Source organism: Lepisma saccharinum, chromosome 3, assembly GCF_977018435.1.
Source record: "Lepisma saccharinum chromosome 3, izLepSacc3.1, whole genome shotgun sequence".
NCBI lineage: Eukaryota > Metazoa > Arthropoda > Insecta > Zygentoma > Lepismatidae > Lepisma > Lepisma saccharinum.
The window spans coordinates 6,115,834-6,142,270 of NC_139231.1; the positions used below are offsets into that span (position 1 = coordinate 6,115,834).

The 26,437-nt window shown below is 38.8% G+C and overlaps 1 protein-coding gene across 1 annotated transcript in view; it reads left to right on the top strand.

Moving 5' to 3' along the window:
• The window catches only part of LOC145984881 (neuroligin-4, X-linked-like), a 215,437-nt gene that overhangs the window by 157,167 nt on the left and 31,833 nt on the right, over positions 1–26,437 (top strand). The window contains exons 2-3 of the mRNA XM_083118254.1: positions 7,273–7,425; positions 19,689–19,877. Of these exons, the coding sequence (XP_082974380.1) occupies positions 7,273–7,425; positions 19,689–19,877 (342 nt within the window). The remainder of the gene's footprint in view (positions 1–7,272; positions 7,426–19,688; positions 19,878–26,437) is intronic.

Below are 26,437 nucleotides of genomic sequence, written 5' to 3' on the forward strand. Positions count from 1 at the left end.
ATATGAAGAACAAACTTTTATTTTTGTATTTTGAAATATGAAATATTTTATCTTTTAATGATTAGAAGTGACAGTTGCATGCACCACATCAAGAACAAGATGGTTGTATTGGGTTTTGTTTCAATTGAGAGTAATATCAAAAACATTACGGATGATTTCGAAACCAGTGAAAACTTGACAGAGTTTCATCTTGTCTAGTGCATGTCTAGAGTATCAAGATATAAATCACCATTTGCTTATCGTACTATTTCATAGTTTTGATTAGTTTGTTGCTTCTGATTATGAATGTTATTCATTTTCCTGTAATGCTGATTGTTTACATAAATATCTTAGATTTTCAATTACAAATGTTGACGGGTAGAATCTTGCAAACCTTACGGTAAAGTATAACCTGGACTATAGTCGAGATTATACGCTGTTATACACCCTATACCCTCTCATTAATCGTATACATTCTTCTACAATGCGTATATCTTCTATTTTTATTTTCACATCGCGCTACAACGCCAGGGGCATTCCAGGATCTACAAGCCGTGAAACCCCACAGTGTGAGGGGCCCTGAGGCAAGTAAGACTTTAGGGGGAACTCAGCCATAGTAGAGGGTTCGTATATGCGTATGTAAAAAATAAACGTAGTTACTTAGGGATACAGGAAGGAATACAATATGTAAAGGTAACGTTCCCTGTGCATGTAGCACCGTGATATGAAGGCACATTTAGGGCTAGGGTGACCATACGTCTTGTTTTGACCGGGACAGTCCCGTTTTAGAAGTGTGTCCCGGTCGTTCCGTTGATATTATTAAAAAGGCACAATTTGCCCCGTTTTATAAAAGTCTAGGAGTTATCTTGAAAACCAAGTCCTAATTTGAGAAACATTTCATGCTAAAAAAATATATATTATTGTCTTGTGTGTGTGTTCCGTTATTTGCAGATCAGTGAACAAGCATGACCAAGAAGCGTACATGCAGTTTCAATACGGAATTGGAACAAGAATTTAAATTCTTGCGTGTTGACACAAACTCACAACACAAATCTCGTGTCAGGCCAGTACCCAGGATTTTTTTTGAGGGGGGAAAGGGCCAAGCCCGAAATCTTGGTTATACCTATATCTACAAATATTGTCCCCCTCCTCAAAATATTGCCGAAGGCTCATATCTACCTACCTACCTTTACACACACACACGTTCACATAATGTGTGTGTGGGTGTGTGTAATTTTTGATCTCATGTTGACAGTCATATATATGGGCTTAGAGGGTGATTCAAAAGTGGCTTAACATCCCCTATAAAAACTAAAGAAATTAACGCGCTTGCACACACACCGTTCTTTTGCAGGGGTAGTTTTCCGCGGCAGCGTCTATACCGACAGCGCGCTTTTCACACGCTTTTCATGGAGGGAACGCACGAAAGCCTGATGGCTCCTGCCCAGTGTTGCCAACCTCCTGATAAGAAAAAGCTGTTTAATCTGTGAAATTATGCTAAATGCTGATAAATTGTGCTAGGATCTAAATAATAATAATAACAATGAATTATTATTATTATTGATAATTAGTAACAGAAATTTATTATTATGATTATTTTTAGGATGATTTTAATTTTGTGTGTTATATTCAGGGCGTTAAGACTTGTGTGTATGAGGCGTATGAGTATAAAGTGTGTGTGTGTGTGTGTCGACATATGTGAAATGATTTAATGTACTTTGTGTTTAATATAACAATGTAGTCTATAATTTTATGTGTATGGTTGAGTAGAAGAAAAGGCTTTGTACGGCTTTAACTCCGCCATTTAAATCAAGGCGTTAATAAATAAATAATTATATAATTTTAAGTTATGCATCTATTTTTCGAGATGAGTTCAATCTTGAAGCTAGAGAAGATTTGAGATGATGCCCACAACTTTCTGCCGATTCTTGCCATGAAATGTTCCTCGTGAGGTAAACGGGAGAATAATAAGAAGATGAAAAGGAGAGGGTGTGGTTGGAAAGGCATATACCTAGACCGGAAATGATATCTGGATGTCATTTTATTTTTAATTTCTCAAAATATCGTTCTTTGAAGCGAATTTCACCCTCCCAGAGGAGCAAGGTTGCAAATTGTTAGATTTTCCCATTATGTAAACACAGACTGCTAGGTGCCAACGAAACTCATATTGTGCTTTGTTTAGCATCATTATGCTAGGGTTGGCATGGCTGCCCTGCTTCAAAACAATTTCCAGCTAAATCTATGGCTTGGGTCGGTGTCCTCTTTTTCAGTGCCCGAGGCGAAGGAGCTGGGACGCTGGGTCCGACTCTCCATGTGTCTATGGGAGCTCCGGACGCAGACCCACCATCGGAAGGTCCTTCCAGGAAATTTGTCGTGCAGGTCTACGTGTGCGCCTGTTCCATTTACCCCCGTTGTTTCTTGCTGCACACGATACCGAGGTAGGGGTCGCCGCCGATGTTATCGGTGTGTGAGCAAACGCGCTTAGGCTGGGTACAATTGGTCATGATAGAAACAGGTTAGGCTTAGGGTGAACCACATTGGTGTGTTTCAAGCGGCCATATTGGTTGCCACCATTATTGAATTCAACTCAAAATCAAAATTTTAAAATGGGAAGCGGGTGCCGTTATATATATATATATATAACACTGTTTTCTCACACCTGAAAAAGGGTATATTTGTTACAATAATGCAGTACTAACTTTTTCCTGTCAATGGTACCCGGGGGTAGGTGCGTGGTGCTGATCACATCACCTCCAAGATGGCCGACATCGAAAACATTAGTGGCCCTACCCTAGGGTGTCCATAATATTTTGACCCAAAAACGAAACATCTCAAGGAGATCAGTTTATCGCCCCCTGAAAAATGGGTTAGGCCTAATTAAAACATTACTGTTATAATTAACGTATTATTATAATTATTATTAAAGGATGGATCACATAAGTGATACTGAAATTGAAAAGTACCAGAAGTATTTATCAGAAGAACCTATCATCTTGAGACCAGTTTTATTTTTAATTTCACCAACACTTTATAAATCTCCCCGAAAACCTTACCCCACATATCAGACACACAACACGAGATTTGTGTTGTGAGGTTGTGTCAAGATGCAGGAATTTAATTTCTTGTAGCAATTCCGTATTGAAACTGATTGTACCCTTCTTGGCCATGCTTGTTTACTGATCTACAAATAACGGAACACACATAAGACAATATAATATATTTTTTTAGCATGAAATGTTTCTCAAATGAGGACTTGGTTTTAAAGATAACTCCTAGACTTTTATAAAACAGGACAAATAGTGTATTTTTTAATTATATCAACGGGACGACCGGGACACACTTCTAAAACGGGACTGTCCCGGTCAAAACGGAACGTATGGTCACCCTAGCACAATCCCCACATCCTCTATATGTGCCTTCATGTCAACGTGCTATATGCACGGGAACGTTACCTTTACATGTTGTATTCTTTCTTGTATCCCTGAGTAACTACGTTTATTTTTTACATACTCATATATGGACCCCCTAAGGGCTTACTTGCTTCAGGGCCCCCCGGACTGCGGGGTTTCGCGGCTTGTAGATCCGGGACTGACTGTAGCCTTTATGTTTAAATGCAATCACTAAAATATACATTTCATGTTTTTTGTTCTTCTTTATTGTGACATTGCTCTCTTATAACGATTATGGGTATGTATGGGGTATTATCAATAACCTAACATAACTGACATTTGTTTGTAAAGTTAATTTACTTCATCCATTTTAATGTAAACTTAATCCAAAGTAAATTGAAACATAGTCTACTTACCGTTGCACGAAACTGAAACTTTTTGGCACTACAGCACTTCTTATAACAGTGCATAATACGTGAGGTTCAAATTACTCTTTTTAGATATGAATATCTAAGATGTTTGTGTGTAAACAATCATCATTACAGGAAATAATTAACATTCATCATCAGAAACAACAAACTAATCAAAAACTATGAAACAGTACAATAACAAAATAGTCACTTAAATCTTGATACACTAAATGGTTGAGGACTTAAAGTGGTAAACATTGTAAGTGCCAAAAGGGAAAGTGTTGGAAAATCGCATCGTTCCACGCATCAGCCCGTAAGAACGTTCACACTAGGGACTTCTTTGCACGCCCTTTAGAGGGCTACCAGCCACTTTTCACGTTTACCACATTATAAAGCATGGCACATTTCACAGTTTAACATGGAAAACGGTGTTTGAATTATTGTGTCACTTACAGCGTTTACCAATTTTAGTCTTCAATTGTTTGTGGAACTAGAAATACATGCGCTAGACAAGATGAAGCTCTGCCAAGTTCTCACTGATTTCGATAACATCCGTAATAGAGATGTGTTTATCTTTGAAATTTCCATCATTTTTTTATAAATTCATCCCCAAAAATCTTGAGATCTTCAAACAATACATCATTGTTTGTCCGTAATCTATTACTGAAAAGTGAGAGAAGAAAACGAAAAAAAAAATAATAATCTGTCGCTTTTCAATTTTAAGCAGAAAGGAAAGAAGGAAGACCGGGATACAAGATTTTAAAACGGATCCTTCTACAATATTAAAAGAGAGGTTTTTTATAGTCCCTTTGTCTACCATAACCATAGCATGCAAGCCCGCACTCTGGAGGCGAAGTATGTAATTACAATCCTTCATAAATTATGCATGTCTTGTTAAATGAAATATCGAAAAATCGAAGAAAGGGTAGCGGAAGGTCCCAAGCTCGGAGGAAGGGGTTGGTGTTCCAATCTTGAGGACTACACAGGCCCTCCCTCTTACTTCCGCCTCATTGAATTTTAATCGGGACAATTAGTGCTGCCATCTCGCGTTCCCGCTCTAACACGATACTCCTTTGTTAACAAGGAAGCCAGAAGGTGTGTTTGCGTGAGCGGCGAATGACGTCATCGCCTCGTTATAGACTCGTTTCTAAGGATGCATTAAGAAAGATCATTGCTAGGATACATAAAATGTCTCACACCCTTTGAACACGTGTAAGTTGAAAAGAAATGGTTGCCTGCAGTTACTATCTTAGTCAGCGATTCGCATTATACGTTGTGTAAGGGACAATACCAGGAATATTCCTTAGATAAAGTGTAACAAATTTATCCCTTGTTATGGAGAAACGAAATCATTGCAGACGTTTTTCTTGTAAACAACATTAGAACCGTGTTCTATAGCACAACTGGCGTACGCAGAATTTTTCTTTCGGGAGGGACTGAAGTTATTAACGATGGACTTATCTACTTTCTAAGTGGTGAGGCACACACAATAAGATATTTTTTATATATTGTAATTTTTTACTTTCAAAAAATGGTAGTCGGGGGTAATTTTGAGGGTGGGGGTTGCATTTACCACTCTGGTTTCTTCAGAGTCCTTCATTATTTTCTTTCAAAATATATGTTTTCTCAAACTTTCGGAGAAGCTATAACAGCACCCTCTCTGCGTACGTCAGTGTGTACAACATTAACCATATTCTTTAGATCCCATATGACTGGATTTAATTGATTGATTGTTTTGGTAAGGCTAATCGGGACTAGACCTACAGTTTAAACTGGTATCCAAAGCACTATGTGTCTCCATCGGGTATCGAACCCGGGACCCCTTGATTACAAGGAAACGACGCTACCACTGCGCCATCGGGGAGACCCGCCTGGACTTCACAGCGAATGTGTCCTTCGCTATCGGTATAATAAAAATATGAAACAAGCAGAAGTATAACGAGTGACGTTACCACTCTTCCTCACGCGGAGTCACCAGAAAGTAAACATATGAAATCCCTCGCACATTAACTTGATTATCAAGTTAAATCTAAATAGTAGGTATATGTTACGTTAAGTACCTATTCGGCGTATGCATAATAAATCGATGAAAGGCAATAGAGCATTTAATCATTTAGCTTTCATCGAAATTAACATAAATATAACCTCTCGCAGCGAAGCCCTTAAGCCGTCGAACTACTTAACGTAACCTGGTGAAGGCGCCGGGTACTTGGCTTGTGTTTGCTGAGTTAGCACTTTATCCCGGCTGTTGACATATAAGGATGGGCAAGTCTTGACTAAATTTTGAAGTGTAGACCTTGAGGAAATCTAAGATAATGGTAATGAATTTTGGACGAGTGTTCATCCACTCAGTAATGTGAGCTCCGTTATTCTCTTTGGACGCGCGAAAGAGCTATTTGTACATCTCTATCAATACACCACTGACTGATCGGTGTGGTATTTTCTAGTTTCGACTTTGAATGAAAAAGTAACATCGAATTTCCTTTCATGTTCTCGCCGCTTTCTGCTTCCTTTGACGTTGAGAATTTCATCTCTGCTTTTTTATTTCTCCTTCATTTCTATAGAATATTTCTGTACACTTCCTTCTTTTGGCTTTTTCATACTGACCTGCATTCCTTTTATTTCATGACATGGAATCAGTCTCTTACATTTCCTGAATACTTCTGCAGTTGTATTCTCTTCTTTTCACCTGTCGTCGAAAAGCTTCTTCCGTCATGTGTCTATATGGTCGAACGGAACATCCTCAAATGCCAAAGTACCAACTACGAGATCTTTGCTGAAAGTACGTTCTACACTCCCTCATTGTGAATGACTTAATGTGTTTTTACGCGTTTTGTTCTAGAAATGAAAAATAAAAGTAAATGGAATCAGAAAATCATCTGGCTTCATTATAAAATAGGTAGTCGAAAATGCTTTACCCTATATATCCCAAATAATGCACCTGGTTCAGTAAATAATGTAGTAAATATACGAAATATGAAAATATATATATATATATATATATATATATATATATATATTAATACGTCGTGTAAGAACCAGACGGATATAACTCCAATATGTCTAATTTTCAGGAGAGAGGTAATAATATATTCTTGGCAATATGTCTTGACTCTTAAAAAGAGTCAGTGAATTGGAGATATGAGACTCCATCTTACTGCTAAGAATTAGAAGTGAAGACATGTTGATCTGATTCCAAATAGAGCTTTCAGAGGAGTTAATTTAAAGAATACCGAAAAATAGATTTGTTCCAGTTACTATCCTTTGGTTCTCATACGACGAATAATGATTTGTGTCTCTCTTGTATATATTGTCCTATATTGTCTATAGACAGGCTGGTATTTGCAAGGGAACGATAGAAAATCTCCGACTCTGGTTTCTGCAATATATATTTTGTATGTGTGTGCGTGTGTGTGTGTGTGGAAACTTTTCAAATACCTCACTGCGTACACTGTAGGTCACTGGATTACAGTACTGTTTCTGTTTTCTTGCAGGAAACCGTGGCCTGGAGGCACCCTACGCCATCATGGTGTACGTCCATGGAGAATCCTATGAGTGGAACGCAGGCAACCCATACGACGGGAGCGTACTGGCCAGTTTCGGTCACGTGATCGTGGTGACGATAAATTTCCGTTTGGGCATACTGGGTAAGTGCTCAATGTCCTGTGTCCACCGTGAGAATGAAGTGAAGGGAGACAAGTACACGTAGCTTCTGAGAAATTCTATTAATTTTTCTCAATGATAGATATTGCGCAAGTATACAGGCTGTTTGCGGGCCGATGATAACTTTCAGGGATGATGGAGAAGGACACATGTATCAAGTTGAGATAAGGAACCCTCGTCCGGAAACGATTTGTCGAAAGTTATAAGTAGAGCCCGGAAGTTCAGGCATGTATTTTCGTTAAAATAGGCAGGCAAAAAGGCATTTATAATGATAAAAAAGGCACTAAAAATGAAAAAAAGGCAAAATAAACGGAAAAAAGGCACATTTGGAAGTCCCTTACTTTTATATATAATTTCTGGCAAAATGTTAAAATCTACGTTGGGAAGAGCATTTCAACTTTCTCCGTCTTGATTGCTACACTACAAGGTGTTTTTTTTTTAAGTTCTCAACATTCATTGGTAGTCGTCTGTCAGAGAGAATGTTTTTCTTCATAATAGAAAATGATCTTTCTACTTCGACAGGCATACATAAAACAACCTAATGTAGCTGGACTCATTTTGGTAACAGCATTTTCACCTTTTAGAATATCACTTTTTTTTTCAATTGTTTCAAGTCCTTATTTGCACTCACTACACGTTTGCACTTTTCCGCAACAGCTGACCCCTTTTCTCCTGGCACTTCCATCATCTGCTGCATAGATTCCTCGGAGATTTTCGTGGATACTACAAGAGTCTCACCTCTTTTTTCTAGCTTTGTAATTGTCTCTGGCAATGCACCATAATGTGCAAAAATAAACGACAGTTCATTCTTCAGTTCTGAATAGCACAGGAGTTTTATTCACTTCACGAATTGAAGCCGCTTCATTTTCTGGATGAGCATCGATCACCTCACTGATTTTTTCAAGGTTGTTAGCATAATATATATCTGCTGATATCCAGGTTCCCCATATCGTCAAGACTGGTTGCGGAGGTAAACTAAGCTCAGGCGCAACTTTCTGAAATTTTCGGGTTCGAGAGGGAGATTTCAGAAATATCTTCTTTATGTTCGAAATCAACCTGTCCACTTCAGCAGTCAATCATGCACAAGGAAATGTTAACCGAAAGGCAGTATCCGAACTCATCATGAAATACTTTTTTCTCACACTTTTCTCCTTCAGCAATGTTGAAACATGCTTAAGTTCAATATTACTTAAATAAGGCGAAAATTATTCACATAATAAACGGAAGAAAAATAAATGCCAACATTTTTTTTTAAAAAATGGTCAAATTTCATTGAAAAGGCAAAAAAAGGCATTATAATTAAAAATAGACAGTGGGGTCCCAAATAGGCAAAATAGGCAAAATGAAAAGGCTTCTAAAACATTCGAAACAACATAAAAAACGTATACCGGAAAAAAATATCAATATATGCAGTATATAAAAAGATGCATTTTGCCAAACTTCCGGGCTCTAGTTATAAGTGAAAATCGGTGTAGAAGATGTAATACTTTTATTACCTGCACAAGTCTCACAAGCAGGTATAGTTTTTTCACAATTATTAGTTTTTTGGTCGCAAGTCGGAATATTTCCCGAAAATCTACAAATTGCAATAACTCGAAACCCATTGATTTCCGACCCCCGGTGCATAGGGTCAAATTTGTTGCAATGTGCTCTAGTATTACCCCTTTCCAGGAATAGATCGAATTACCAATCAAAACTCGCAAAACTCTTTCAACAACGCTTGGCTGCTGGTAGATATCATAAAAACAAGTAACTTTTCCCTATAAAGTTTACCTCGAAAGCGCTTAGTTTCTGCGCTATAAGCGCTTAAAATCTATCCTGTACGTATGCAATCCAACACAGCAAACGCTTCCTCTGAAATAACTACCAGGGGCGAGTGGCAGGGTTGCCACTAGCTTTCCTCGTTAGGAGAGACGACTTGAAAACAACAACTTGAGAGTCTTGCCTGAGCAAAATCCAAAACATTAATGATACTTTCGATGTTGTAAGAAGCATTGACAGTATTTATAAACTGACCAAGACAAATAATGGGCAGACTGAAATTCAAGATTACTCATTCTAAAATATCTCCATAATTGATTGATTGATTTGGTTTATTTTAATTCGCTTTTCTGATACCTTTGGCTAATCGCGAAGATGAGGATGCTATGATGAAATAACAAATGACACCAATGTCTAGGCCAGGATTTAAACCCGAGATACCTGGCGCCGTAGCGAGCTGTGCTAACCACATCACCACGGAGTGTTTAGTGTATCATCCGATATCAACAATTGCAAGGGACGCGTGAGATATGGGAAATCCACGAACGAACAAATGTAAACATGATGTGTTTGCTGCCTCGTTTCGAACACGCAGAGCCGCGCCCCCCCTGTCGGAGTGGTTAGCAAATCGCGCTACGACGACAAGCGTCCCGAGTTCGAATCCTGGATGTTTGTGAGTGTCCATTCATCAAATTCATCATATCATCACTCATCACCATCTTTGGAAATTAACCAAAAGTGGCACAAGAAGAGAACTGAAATAAAGCAAATCAATCAATCATTAAGTTAAAAGAGCTTGGCAATTATTTCCTTATGAGACGAACACGATTAACAATAACACAGATAGGAATAATTTTCTAATAAATAAATTGTAATAACATTACAGTCTGCGTGTTCGAGACGAGGCAGCAAACACATCATGTTTACATTTGTTCGTTCGTGGATTTCCCATATCTCACACGTCCCTTGTAATTGTTGATATCGGATGATACACGAAACACTCCGTGGTGATGTGGTTAGCACAGCTCGCTACGGCGCCAGGTATCTCGGGTTTAAATCCTGGTCTAGACATTGGTGTCATTTGCTATTTCATCATATCATCCTCATCTTCGCCATTAGCCAAAGGTGGCAGAGAAACGAATTAAAATAAACCAAATCAATCAATCAATTGTGGAGATATTTTAGAATGAGCAATCTTGAATTTCAGTCTGCCCATTATTTGTCTTGATCAGTTTATAAATACTGCCAATGCTTCTTACAACATCACAAGTATCATTAATGTTTTTGATCTTGCTCAGACAAGACTCCCAAGTCTTGTTGTTTTCAAGTCGTCTCTCTTAACGAGGAAAGCTAGTGGCAACCCTGCCACGCGCCCCTGGTAGTTATGTCAGAGGAAGCGTTTGCTGTGTTGGGTTGCATGCGTACAGGATAGATTTTAATCGCTTATAGTGCAGAAACTAAGCGCTTTCGAGGTAAACTTTATAGGAAAATGTTACTTGTTTTTATGATAACTACCAGGACCCAAGCGTTGTTGAAAGAGTTTTGCGACACCCTGTATATATATACAGGGTGACCATGTTAACGGACACCCTAAGGATATATTGCAAAATAACTATGAAACTGTTTATTGAAAAATTACAAATGTGGTCGATACAGAAAGTGTGAACATTGAGTTAACAAATAGTACAAGGTATAATTTAAAATAATGAACGTTGGCTTCCAAATTGTTAAATGAATCAGTGTGTGTAGCAGTGTCTGTTTGCCCCACCATCGCGGGGCAAACGGGCATGTGAGAGGGGCAAATGGATACTAGCTCATTTTTGAACTGTCATCATTCTCACAAGAAGAACACGCAAAGCATTGGTCATTTCCATTCACAACGAACTTTACGTGGAACCAGACAGAACACACTAAGCACTGCACCCAGTGTTGACCCTGCTTGTACTCAACGTTGCATACACGGCACACATCTTTTGCGGTGCGTTTAACATGCTTTGCCTTTCTTGTTGTTTGATTTGCTGCAGTCAGTTTTTTCTCTTTGAGGCGAGCGATGAAAGAAGGATCCGTTAATAAGTGTGATTCCCCCGTTTTTCGTTTCCTGTTCGAGGTCCCAGAAGTTGATGGCAAGGGGTTGAGTTCTTGAAAACTTCCTTGGGATGAGGCATCATCGTCTGTCGCTAAAGGTTCTGGTGATCACTGATCTTGACCATTCACTTCATGGACAGTTCCAGGAATAAATGCGTGCTCTGGCAGGCGTTGTGGATTAAATGGATGTATCCCACACGCATGAAACCCATTTACTGGATTCCCCACTGTGGCCGCACGATTCCAAGCCTCTGCAAAAATGCCACCAAAGGCCACTTTATTGATACCTTTCCCCGGATTTCTTCGCACGTAAACTCTACAGCCGTCGTTGTAAAATGTTTTAAGTGGCCCAAAGGACGAAACATCGAGCGGCTGAAGTTTGTGTGTGCTGTGTGGAGGTAAACACAGAAGGTACACGTTATTGGCTAATGCCTTCTCCAGAGTTGGTGGATCTGAACAATGCGATCAAGAATGAGCACTACAGAGCCAGGGGGTTTAACACTAATGATATGGTCCATAAAATGAGCAAACTCTTCCCAGTGCCTGCAGCCACTATCCGAAAGAACTATTTTCTTACCAGGAGACATGCCAATTTCATAGTTCTCATTATATATTCGACCCTTCATGATAACAAAAGGAGACACATACTGGCCAGTTGCAGATACACATGACACATGCCACAACACTTACTGTTTCTCCCATTTCACAATTCGTTTGGCTCACGACTTCTCATTTGCCCCGCATTGATATGACTCGTTTTGGTTTGTAGGTCAGTTGCAAGCCTGTCTCGTCACAGTTGTATATGTTCACAGGTTTGTCCCACATATTGTGTTCGTCTAGCAACTTTGATAAATTATTGTAAAATTAACATTTGCCTTTGATAGTCATTTAGCGCGAGCATATGACAGAGCCTCTGCAACACTCAAGTTGAGTTCCTTGTGACGAGCTAAAAATCCTTGTATCCAGTTCTTTCCTGCGATTTGTAGATCATTAAAGGAATGTGGCACACCATTTGTAAATGCATACCGACATACCAAACTGCGGAGTTCCTTATAGGTCAAACCATATCCTTTAGAATCAAGTTTCAGAAGGTGCTCCACCAGTTGTACCTCCACTGCATTTGAAAGCGTAGTGTGCTGGCCAAATTTCGGAATTTGCACTTTTCTACCCAACAGTCTCCGTAAAGTGTTCAGCGGAACAGACAGTCTTCTTTCGTCTGTAGCTAGAAGCGGTCGGTGGTTCGTTCACGATGTCGCACCATCCTGTAACAAGGACACATTATTTTAGAAAAGCATACATCTGAAGGGTAATCCATGCATTACATACAATTCACACATGCCCTTTCGATTTTGAGTCAAACGTACGTAGATTCGTTGTTGAATTACATAATACCTTATAGTATTTAAATGATATGCACTTTATGCATGTCCGTTTGCCCCAACACAAGCCTGTAGCATTGAGCTTTACATTTTCGAAAAAGCCCACCAGATGGAAGCAGCATGTTGACACAGGCTGTGTATGTCGAGGAAGCAATGCCGTATCCACACTACAAAGGGCAACTTTGGCGGGACCATCATAATCCACGCAATCCATATTTTCTGCACACAAATTTTTACTGTTTAGGTTTTTGCTAGTACAATTATGCTTACCTGGTCAGGTTTTACGGCTGGAATGTCGTTCTTCTTCAAGATTTCAACCGATGTTCGACACACCTTCTCGCCAATGTTCTGCTTCAAATCACAACGCCAACCGATGCACTGTTGCAAACTTCAACGCCAAATTATTCTAATTTTTTCGTATGGACTGTCCGTTTGCCCCAGTGTCCGTTTGCCCCGTCCTTACCCTATATATATATATATATATATATATACATTCTCTCTCTCTCTCTCTCTCACACACACACACACACACAAATGGCGGTCAAGAAGTTTTGCACAATCCACTGTAACTTTTTTATTATTTACACTAGGGAAATGAGGTTTCATGTGAACATTCATTGGTCCTTTCAGTACATAACCATGCCACTCAGTGTAGCCCCGTCTGCTGCGACTCATCTGCGCCAGCGATCTTTGCATGCCAAGAAGGCACTTTGGTAAAACTCAGGGACTGACTTGCCTGACTTGTTTCACCCAGGCAATGAGATCTATGTCACTGTCGAATGTTTTCCCACGCAGGTGAGCTTTCAGACGTCCAGTGAAAGAAATCGACGGGAGCCAAGTTCGGACTGTACGGGGGCTTAGGGACCACTTCTCATCCCATCATTCTGATTTTCTGCCGCGTCATCGTGTTCTCGCATTATCGTGATGCAGTTGGCTGTCCTTATCCTAGAGCTCCAGTCTCTTGGTGATGAGTGCATGTCTCAGTTTGTTCAATGACATACAATACCGCTCCTTGTTAATTGTTGATCCACGTTCCAAGAAATTTATGAAGATTACAAAAGGAGGTTGCCATTATCTTTGCGGCTGCTCTGGCGATTCTGTTCTTTTATCTTCCTGGAGAACGATGGTGACGCCATTCCATAGACTGAGTTTTGCTCTCTGGATCCACGTGGAATAAGGATGTATCTTCTGTGATCACACCGTCGAGGCATTGTGGCGAGTAACCATTGAACGTGTCCAAGAGTTTGACAGCCCATTGAGTTCTAGCAAGTGTCTTCTTGACATGGAAATAACGCTGGCGCAGATGAGTCGCAGCAGACGGGGGCTACATTGAGTGGTATGGTTATGTGCTCAAAGGACCAAAGAATGTTCACATCAAACATCATTGCTGAAGTGTAAGTAAAAAAAAGTTACAGTGGATTGTGCAGAACTTCTTGACCGCCCTTTGTGTGTGTGTCTATATATATATACACATAGGACGAAGATTCAGTTAGGCGACTAACTTTTCAACAATGGCGACCTGGTTTATTGAATTAGGAATTAAATGGTGCTTAAGTTTCAGTTTCAAACACACGTCTCTTCTTTATGGGGGATGCACACGTATTCCTCGGTAAATTGTTCATGGCCATTTTTATTAATTTGTATCTTGCAACCTCTGTATTTCTAAGGAATGGATTTATACGTACGTTTGTGCAGAAGTTGTCTGCAGCTTGTTTGGCTTCTTCTTTCATTTCTTAGAGCCTCCCTATGGCGCAGTGGTAGCGTCCTCGCCTTGTAATCAAGGGGTCCCGGGTTCAATACCCGGTGGAGGCACATAGTGGTTCGGACCCACTTTAAACTGTAGGTCCAGTCCCGATTAGCCTTACTGTGCATAAAGTGGACTTAAAACACCAACTCAATCCAATCCAATCTTTCATTTCTTGACGCGCTCATTGAGTAAAATAAAGTACCTGAACATAATGGTGGACAACCTGCTTGGAAATACTCATGCATCGGACTGTACTACTGGTATTTTATGTTTTTGCTGCGATAATTGTTACCTTGGAAAAAAAAACAAATGCAACCAACCAGATAAGCCCCGAGCGAGAGTGTGAAATGGAAGGTCGGAGTAATGAAAAAATGGTTAAAAAACTTGCACGTGTTCTTTCGATTTAACAAAACCATTGGTCTAAACGGCCAGCGTGGATAGATGTTGGTAGCAAGGGGAGGGAATAGGGGTTGGATACGATGTAGGAAATTGCGACGTAGCGCTCAAATTCCGAAAAATGGCGAAAATGAAAGTCTTACAATTTTATTATCTGTAAAAGGGCAAGCGCGAGCTCGTAATTTCATGGCATGTTCTTCTGAAAGAGGAGGGGGAGGAACACTTACGAACCAGATGCTCCCCCCCGATCCTCTTTCCTGTCCGCAAATAACGATTAGCACTAGGGACGCTACCAATTGAAACTTACGTCCGCTAAAAGTTAAGTCATAAAAAACCAGCGCCCTACGATCTTTCTTTTATTACGTATTAGAAGCACATTAATGGGGCAATAACTTTCCGCGCGCGCAAGCAAATCTCCTGTTTTCGGTTCTAAAAGTCATAGGCATTCGTCGGGAGCCAAAGTGCTGGCCAGAGAAGCTATTTCGAAGCATAAAACGCGACGGGGATGTCCCTACCATGTACCGGAAATTGCGCAAGGCTCTAGTTTCTTTCTTTGCCGCTAGAGGGCAGGATTAAACTGTTTAGGGTTCCTCCGGGACAAATCCATCAATACCATGTGAACTGTGACGACGGTTAGGTCGCACAAAAAAGGCAAATCTCGTGGGAGTATTTTCATGGCGAGCGTGATAAGGTTAATAGATCGTCAAACGTTCGGGGAAAGTGATTTACGAACGCCCGTGAAGCCATGATCGAGATACTGTCGCCATTTTTTTAAGCTACTCGAGCGGATGAATTATGCCAGTTCTGACATTAAATCCGCCAAATTACCCCTCCGTACCCCCTTCCCTCTTCGGCGACGCCAATTACGTACCTGGTTCCGGTTAGATCTTAGCCATTCTCTCCCTCTCTATTCCCTTTTGTGGCGGTTCTCACGGTAATTCGTTTATTGGTCTCATTAGAGAACCAGCGTCGCGAGATATATGTTCTTGCTGCACGGCAATGCAAGGCACCACAAGAAGCTTGCTGCCGTTGTACTTCTATCAGCTGATTGCTAGGTTTATTACGAATGTTGACAGTGTTTCCATCTCTGTGGATATTCACTGGATTCTGTATGTCGCATTGAATCGTCGAGCAATATATTGAGAACTTTCACATTGTAGTCATAATCAGTGATAATCCACGCTACAAATTGCCCGAGGTCCTTAACCAGGCATGATGGTCGTTTCTTTTTGTATTTAATCTGAGTGTAAATTAGGAGGGTCTCTGGGATTCACATTGGATGGTTTTATACTCACTTAGAACGTAATAGTCATATATTTTAGAACTAATACTTCTTTTTTGAAGTTCGAGTTTCAGGCCCATTTGTGACTGGCGGATGGAAAACAATCATTGATTGGTTTAATTACACACAACATGTCAATTGACACACATTTGATTCCAATAACACATTAAAGTCTATAAACTGGAAATGATGCACTTTTAGTATGTCAAAATATACATAGAAGTGTATCAGATTCTCTTCCATGTGATGCTCTAAAATACATCAATTTTGAAGATGAGACACGATCTTCCCAAAAGATAACAAAATTTAAGTTAGATAACAAAATGATGCATTAAAAATGCATCAACCTTGATTTGATTGATTCCGAGATCTGTGTTTGTGTGATCAGCTGACATCCTTTTGGTTTCGTGTCCCAAGGTGCCACGTTGCCAAATCTAGTATAAGTGATTTATTTTCCTATCCCGATTCTAGACGTGAGGGCAGCTAAAGTGTCTTGATACGAATGAACTCTTGTGAAAGCGGAGGATTGGCTCAGTATTGTTCTGCTGTTCTAACAGTCAGGCACAGCAACAAGAAAAGGCAGAGTTTGCGTATTGCAACGTTGCTGCAGGACAACCGATGATCTTTCTAGGATGTTCTATATTGGAACCGAGACTGCCACTAGCATCAGGAGTTTCACGCTGGGAAGTATAACAGCATAAACAGATTGTTTGAGGGTGATTAGCCCATCGTGCAATGAAACCCGACGTCAGATATAAATTAATGGTTTATATTGAGTTAACGGGACATTTCAAAACGCTTAAATTCATCTGGAGAATTTTGTTGGGTGTGGGCTTCCAGAAATGATTCTGAGAAATCATTTTTTCGTCTGCGTTTGTAGTTGGAAGAGAAATGCTAATTGTGTCATATAATTTTCAAATACGAGCGTGTAACATGTGTGTGCTAGTTTTCCCTAGTTATTACTTGCAGAGAATATCTGACACTTCATTTTTCCTTACTTTTATATGTCAGTAGCTGATTACCCGGCGTTGATCGGGTATTTATTTATCTCAATATTCTATTAGCCAGAAAAATAATGAATTCTAACTATAGTGTAAAATGTAACTAATTTTATTTCATTGTGAATGTCACCAATTAGCTTAGCGACTCCGAAAACTATGTATTCGTCATTGATCTAGGTCATTTGTGGCATTTTATTTTTCACCCGCTCTCATCCCCATGCCGACAGGTGATGAAATTGAGTTTGAACCGCATTAGGAGTGTCACGAAAACTATGGATTCCATTCGCAACACAGCCTGAATGTTAGACAGGCCGAGAAACACTATCGTTGTGCGGGATTGCATAGAGTCACGGATGTCTGTTTATGCGGAATTTAATATCGGTCGATCTCGATTATTTTTACATGTCACCCCTTCCTACCCCACCCCTAGGGGTGTCAGGGGAGTCTTACCCCAGAAATATTATATCAAGATTGCAAGGGATACGTATACCAAGTTTGGTTGAAATTGCTCCAGGCGTTCGAGAGTTATGCCGGAACATACATATATACACACCCACAAACACACACCCACACACACACACACCCACACACATACATCCATTTTTATATATATAGAACATTTATCTCCAACTTTTCCTCATACACTTTCACATAGAAAAGTGAATATGAAACAGTAGGAAAGCTAACAAACAGGGGTTCCTGGTTTGATATCCGGTGGAGACACATAGTGATGTGGATCTCACTTTAAACTGTATGTTCAGTCCCGATTAGCATTACTGTTCACAAAGTCAACTTAAAACACCAACTCAATCAATCAATCAAAGTTAACAGTGCATTTTTCTAATTGTCCTGTTTGCTTTTATTCCATTTGATTTTAGCTGAAAACTATTTGCTTCATGTGTGGGCATTCTATCTTATCATTGTGATTACAAGTCACATATACATAAACAACAAACCCAATGATATAGACATAATTTAAATGCATATTACCAGGTCCCAGATTTTGATGATCTAAAAATATCTGAAAAAATGACCTTAAAATGAATTAAAATTTTGTCTTTATTTCAGGGTATGACAATTAGTACGGGATAGTTCTTGTTTCTGTAACGTTAGAACTGAATTTTCAAGGTGTATGTGAATGTTAAGTATTAAAATCTGTAAACGTCTTATTACAGTAGGTAATGTCGAGCGGCATGTTGCTGTGTTCCTACAATCACGTGGCAATATAATTCTTGTTTTCATTGTTACAGACATCAAAGCGATATATGTCAGTTCCTGGCTAAAAATGAGTAAGTGAAACTTAATACAATTACATTACTTTTTCTTGCAATTACGCCAAAAAAAAAAAGAATTAAAATGTGAAAAATGATGTAAAACTAAAAAAAAGACAGAAAAATGATGTAAAACTTGAAAAAATGACTTAAACGTAAATAATAGAAAATATAACGAAAAATGCACAATAAGATTCACATTTTTTTAATCAGAAGTTCAGAGTTAGGATTTTAATACTTAAGAGCAATACTTCAGGAAAAAAAGATGACGTTAAAATCCGGGTTCTTCTTATTACAAATAATCCAATTCACTATATTAGCTTAATATATAGAAGAGTTTGTCCTGACTCCTGACGCATCTACCCCACAGTTCAAATGACGGAAGCATCGCCTAAAAAGTGATTTAAGAAATTCAACCCCCTAAAGAGGAAAACGTTACTGTAAAACCTTGTTTACTTTGATACGTATAGAGCCCAAAACCCTCTTGACCTTGAATAATTATATTATGAACAAAAGTCTTCAACAGATGGCGCAGTGTGTATTTGTTATATTTGAGGTCAGAAACTGAAATTATCATAAGTTACATTTTCCTTTATTTTTTTAGTTATTCTGCGCCATTTTTTTACCTACATTTTGCTATGAAAGTTCAAAGATTGGAGGTTGTGAATCTAACTTCTATGAGCTGATTTTACAATTACCTGGCTATTTTGAGAAAGAAAATGCAACAAATTATGTTTTAATAGAAACATTTTTCACTATATCCCGAATTGCTGTTTTCGTTCGTATGGCACCTGTAACGTCAATGTTCCCAAACATTTTATTTCGCTTTACTGCCCCTTTTCGCTAATTGCGAAGGTGAAGATGAAGAGGATATTCAGAATTAACACCATGCCCAGGCCGAGATTCAAACCCGGGACTCGTGTCGTCTTAGCTTGCCGTGCTAACCACTCCGGCATGGAGGTTGGCAGGAAGAACATTATTGAACATTATATATCAACTTAAACATGTACATTTACAGTTTACAACAGATATGCATGACATATATATTGATTTGTGCTGTAATGGAGAACAGTAACAATATAGGTAACTCCAGACAGGGAGAATGGTTATCGATTTGATGGAAAGTTTCGAACATATGGGCTGTGTCTTCGTAAAACGTAACGTAAAATAACCATTAAAAGATGAGATAATACAGTTGAGAATTGTTTCGAGAGCTATTTCTGTGATGCAATAAATATGGTTGTCATATAGGCTGCATTTTTTTTCTGCTCTTGCTTTCATCCCCAGGGAACAATCCTTATAAATATTATCTTGTTTTCCGGCAGGCTTTCTGAGAACCAACTCGAAGCCAGGAACCCTAGGGAACTTCGGTCTGCGGGACCTGATGGCTGCTCTCAACTGGGTCAAGGAGAACATCGCCGCCTTCGGAGGAGATCCCATGAGGGTCACCCTGTTCGGCCACGACACAGGGGCGGCATTGGTGAACCTTCTGCTTATATCAACAGCTGCGAGAGGTGCGTAGAGTCCCTCCTTGAGAAAGGGGGGATGGGGCTTCAGCCCTGGAATTCCGTTTACAAAGGGTCTTCCACTGCTAATGTAAATATTGATTAGGAAGTGAGCTGCAAAAAATAAGTTATTATAAGTTATCGAATCAAAGAATGGAATTACAACAAACCTCTCTAGCATAATGTGACCCAAGAACTATAAGTGGAGACATGGCTGAGGTGTCCTATAAAGGGTGGGCTTAGATTGGGCCAAGGTCTACCTGCTGGCGCACCCTGTTCACATTGATTGATTGGTTTGATTTATTTTACTTCGATTTTATGCCACTTTTGGCTAATTTCTAAGATGGAGATGAGCGTGTCTTCCCGTTTTCCCATTCCTGTTTCGCCCAGTACCGAAAAACTTGTTTTATTGACCCAAGTGATAACACGCGGCAGAACGCAAGTACGGTTTCGCCCAGAGGGAATTTTTGAAAGATGGTTTGAATGTGAAGGGAAATGTGAAAGTAAAAAGCAAAAATAATCAGGTGTGGCTTCCAAAGGGGAATAAATATATTATATTATATCCTAATATGTAAATATATTAGGATGATATATTGACATTGAATTAAGCTTCTGGTGCCAACCTTCCACATTGTTGTTTGTTCTCTCTCCCTCCTTGTCGAAATGATTCCATAGATTCCTGGAACAAGAAAAACATAGTAAGAAATAGTAGGTTAGGTTAGGTTAGGTTCAAACCCACGCTTATATAGGTGGGGTGTAAAGAGAAAAGGACATGTGGGAATTTTTACTATAACATTTCCTTCTGGGCGAAACGGGCATCAATCGGAGATGAGTGATGAAATGATAAAATTGATGAATGGAAACTCACACGCATCCATGCCCAGGTCGGGATTCTAACCCGGGACTCCTGTGCTAGGTACGGGGGCCGGTCCCTGTTAAAATGTAGTCCCTAATTGATAGTTGCCATTGATAAAAATGAAATAATAGAAAAAAGTCCCTGGTTCGATGCTCGGTTGTATTGCACAGTAGTTTGGATCTCACTTAAAACTGTAGGTTTATTCCCAATAAGCCTCTCCGAGTATAAAGTGTACTTAAAACAAACTTCAATTAATTACTAAAACGAAAGTTTAGATAAAAATGAATATGGTGGGAAACATTACAAGATTCGAACCAAGGATCTCTGATTTCATGAGACACTCTACTAACTCCTAGATCAAAGATGTCTGAGCCTACGATTTAACACATTTTCAAAGCAATCATTCCAATTAGTGTAATGATTACAAAGAAAAAAGCATTTAAACTTCTTATTATTGGACAACAAGTACCACACAATAAGCCTAAATACTATAATACATTTTGGTTGAAGATGTGGTCCACCCAAAATATTTGACAGCCATTTAATGCCCCGTTCGCAACAGAAAGTCTGGGACCAAGTAACTTTCCTTTCTGAGAAAGTATAGATTAGTAAATATCCTGCGTAATGACAATTTTCAATTTTTTATATTTAAACAAATATATATATTTTTTTAAAAATATGACGTTTTTGTAATTTTACCTCTACAACTAAAAGTTCAGGTACTTCCCATATCCTTAGAGATTATTGGAACATGACTGAAGACACTTCTACGAGCAGCAAGAATTTTCTTACAGTTGTTCAGACACTGGAAGTCTTTCAACCAAAGCTCGTACAGTGAAGCTGTCTCTCCCCTAAGGAAATCAACACCTCAACTCAACGTATTTTTGGCTAGCACTCTCGTCTGATTAAATAGTGGAGTATACGTTTATATATTTGTCAGACCTCATCAGCAGTGGTAACGATAGCACCTTGTAATTAAGAGATTTAGGCTTCCTATCTGAGCACAAAGTTAACTTAAGAAAAAAAACTTTATACAGGGTGTACCATAAGTGATAGCCCAAACTTAAACAGTGAAAAGTACACTACAGTAGAAGCAAAAAAGTCTCAGTGAACATGCGGTCCCAAACGAACTGTTTGCGAGATAATTGCGAATGTATGGTTAGGATCCACCACTGACTTCATTGTTTGTACACATCGTACGCTTGTCTCCTTGCGCACTACGAGGTTTCATTGTTAAAAAATGAACACTGCCGAAAATGTAACATACTGTACACTACAACAGTTCTTGGCAATATAAGGAACAGTAATGTCTAGCGAGATAAATGTTTCTTATTTTTATATGTTACTAAGTAGAACTATGTATAATGACTAAACGATTTTCAGTATTAACATTTAGTGGCGTTCCCTTTCAATTGATCTTGAGGGTACATGATCTTCACTTTGGGCATGATTAAAAATTCTGCCCGAGAATAGAGATTTCCTGCTCTTGCGCACCTACAGTCAGACAGGATTACTAACTAACTGACATTGTAAGATTCAATATGAGCCACCGTTTATTACATTCAAGTTCATACAAATGATGTTTCATGTGGAGGACTGAAAGGTATCTGGGGTTTAAGCACACCATAACATTAGAGATGTGGCCGCGGTGGCTCAGTCGGGAGTTCCGTGGAAGCCTTCAGAGAGAGCGGACGCGGAAACTAGTTGCTCCGTGAAGGTCAGTGAAAAGTTGCCTTCAGGAAACAACGAGCGGGAGTGCCGTGTGCGTGTTGCTTGTGGCGTTTGGTGCAGTTGGCTGGCGAGTAAGTAGAATTGGAAAAGTACTTTAGAGTAGTAAAAAGATGAATATTATTAGACAAAATACCATCCAGATACGTTTCCCGTTTGGGGCACCGAGGCCGTCGGCGAAAGAAATTCATGATTTTATACATGGACAATTTCAACTCCACGTAGATGAGATCTTGCTAATACAAATACTTAGGCATTTTCGATGTGTTTTCGTAAAATGTATCAGAGAAGCAACAATGACGCGAAAATTAGAGAGATGTGGTCTGGAAACAAACTTTTGTTATGATAATGGTGAAACTGTAAAGTGCTTTTGAGTGATGCGGGGAGGGAAAGAAAAGCGGTAAGAGTGTTTAACTTACCACTAGAATTAGATGATGACTGTGTGAAATAAAAAATGACAGAATTTGTGAAGGTGGAATGTATAGACAAAGAAACGTGGTCAGAAAACTTTGAATATGAAGTTTACAACGGGGTGAGAATAGTGAAAATGGAACTAAAAAAAAACAGATTCCGTCGTTCATTACAGTAAAATCTCATCAGTGCCATGTGATATACGACGGACAGCCGAGAACGTGCAGGGCGTGTGGAAAAGAAGGACACGATAGCTGGCAATGTGATAGTCGTCAGGCAATGAAAATAGACAGTTACGTGAACAATTTTATAATCAGGACATATTATATTTGCTACCGTTAAATGAATCTAAAATCATACTTGGGGGAGATTTTAATCAGGTATAGACTCCCAGCGATTGTTTAGAAGCTTATCAAAAGAGTCCAGCACTTGCAACATTAATTGAAGAATTGCATTTGAAAGATATTTGGTTACAGAAGAGACAGGATATAATATTTACATATTTTAATAATAAATCTGGATCGAGAATCGATAGGTTATATACAAATACAGATCAAATAAAAAATATAACATCCATAGAAGCATTGCCAGCGCCCTTTACTGATCATATGGCAGTAAAAATGGCAATAAACCTGGAAGAAACAAAACTAGTCAGGGGTCCTTCATATTGGAAGATAAATATACAGTTATTAGAGCTTCCACATATCAATGAAATATTTGCACAAAAATGGGTCGAATGGTGTAAACAACAAAAGCATTACAGTAATCATAATGACTGGTGGGTTCGATATGTACAACCAAAATTAAAAACTTTTTTCTGCTGGTATGGAAAAGAAAATGCAAAAGACAGAAACGGATTGATCAACTTTTATTACCAGTGTTTACACGAGGCATGTCAAGGGAGAGATGTCACCAAAAATTACCAAGCCATACAGCAGTATAAAGCCAAAATCTTAACACTTCAGAGGCAACAAATGGAAGGCATAACAATAAGAACCAATTCCAAGAATTTAATTCAAGATGAAAGAACTTCGATGTATCACTATGTACAGATGCAAAAACAACAAAAAACACTCATGATCAACAATCTTGTGGATTCAGGTGGAGAATCGCATGTGAGTCAGCCAGGAATCATGCGGACATTTTATGACTATTATGGGGAGCTTTATCAGACCGGGGAGGGGGAATCAGAAGCAAGAGAGACAATACTGAAATCGCTAAACAATGGTTTGCAAGAAGATAATATACACCTTTTAGATACTGAAGTAACAATAGAAGAAGTATATGAAGCGTTACAAACATGCAATCTTAAAGGAGCACCAGGAAAAGATGGTATTGGTTACAAGCTGTATTTGCAGATTTTTGAGATTATAAAATATGAACTAATCAAAATCATACAAGATGCCTTTAAATATGGAAAAGTTTTACAAAATGAAGGCATCATCATATTGATACCGAAAAAATCACACGGAAACCAAGTAGACGACTACAGAACAATAACATTACTAAATTGTGACTATAAATTAATGGCAAAGAGCTTAGCAAATAGGTTAAAGTTAATTTTACCACGGATACTCAGCGAGAAACAAACATTCATTGGCAAAAAGCATAACATATTCAGTGCAGTTGGAGGTATTCGCGATCTGATATCCTATTATATGGTGCAGAAACTTGAAGCATGTGTGCTTGCTTTTGATTTCAAAAAAGCATTTGATTTAGTGTGGCATGACTACCTGTTTGAGGTGCTAAAGGCATATGGATTCAGTGATAAATTTATTCATATTTTGAAAGGTTTCTATCAACAGGCAACATCTCGGATAATGGTAAATGGATTCCTGTCGTCCCCAATAAATATAACAAGAACAATTCGGCAAGGATGTCCACTAAGTATGCTCTTGTTTGCTTTAACCCTGGATCCTTTGCTGCAATATACCAGGAAAACTACTCCCGACGAGATGCACGCCTTTAAAGAAAACCAAGTGTTTGCTTTCGCAGATGATCTATCTGCTTGTATCACCACAAACGAGCAAATGCAAAAAATGATGGCAGCGATACATATATACTGCCGTGCTAGTGGGGCCAAAATAAATACGGAAAAATCAAAGACGCTACCCTTTGGCACATGGGCTGAAAAATATCCAGATACAGGGGTACCATATGTACAGGAAATTAAAATATTAGGAATTATTTTTCACAAGGACGAGGAACAAATGTTAGAATCCAATTGGCAAAAGATTCGCATACAATGTTATCAAATGCGCAGCAGACTGTTGAACATGGTACAACGAGCGTGTTTTTTGCAAGCATATATGTTTAGTAAATTAAACTATACGGCCAAAGTGATCCCAAGCAATCAAAAAATACCTCACAATAATGAATTCAGCAATTGGTTGGTTTATGTGGTATGGATATTTTTTTCGAATACCACTATCCAATGTATGGCAAATGAAACTAAAAGGAGGATTGGAGCTCCCAAATATTGAGATCAAATGCAAATCTCTATTCCTGGCAAGATCCTATACGCTCTATGGCATTGAAGATTCCATTACATCATTATGGATACAGTTATGGACGGAGGAATTTCCACCCCAAAATCCGCCAGACCTACGCAGATTGAAAAAAGGACCGTTATATCTCCGAAGTTTGATGCAAGAATTCAGTTATGTGGTGCTTCCGCCAAAAGGTGAAGATGTAAAACTCTCCCAATACTTATATACACTGTTTCACAAACAGTTGCAGATACCGACTCACCGCATTTAAAACATTTTCCCAATAACAGATAGCAAAATATTTGGAAAAATTTAAATAAGAAATTTCTGGTTACATCAGTGTATAGTGTTTGGTACAATGTAATACATGATATTATACCAACTAATGAACGCTTACATAATATCAATAGACTAACAACTAATAAATGCCACATATGTGGAGAGATAGACACCACTGAACATAGAATAGTAACATGTAATTGAGTACAGGGAATTTGGAAATGCCTAACGACATATCTAGGACAAATATGTCCAACAGCAGCCCAGTACTTTCAACCGTCGATGTGTACAAGACCAGATTTCAAATAATTTCCAGAAAAGAAAAATGATACAGTAATTTGGTTAATAGCTAATACAATATATTATGTATTTTGTAAAAAGTATGAGAGCAATAGCATTTTGTTCACACAGTATTTAAAAAGAACCAGATTGAAAATGTTACAATATACAAAAATGTATGAGTATTTTGGAAACTACCTCAGTGTTGTTTAGACAACAATAATTGTGTACTTGTGGTGTGAAAGTGTAAACAGGGTACAACTGCATGTTTACGCCAAAAATCTTGTATCAGATAGAGAAAATGGGACTCTTACTACGTATATTACTTACTATGTTAAAAATTCTATACAATACTTTTAACAGAATTTATGTAAGAAAGCAGATCTATTTTGTATACTTGTATATGCTGATAAAATAAAAGTTTGTTCAAATTTTAAAGAAAAGTCGGTAACGCGTCTGACTACCATGCTCAGGGTCCCGGGTTCGATCTCCGGCCGGTTCAAATCCGGGAACTTTTCTAACGTCGG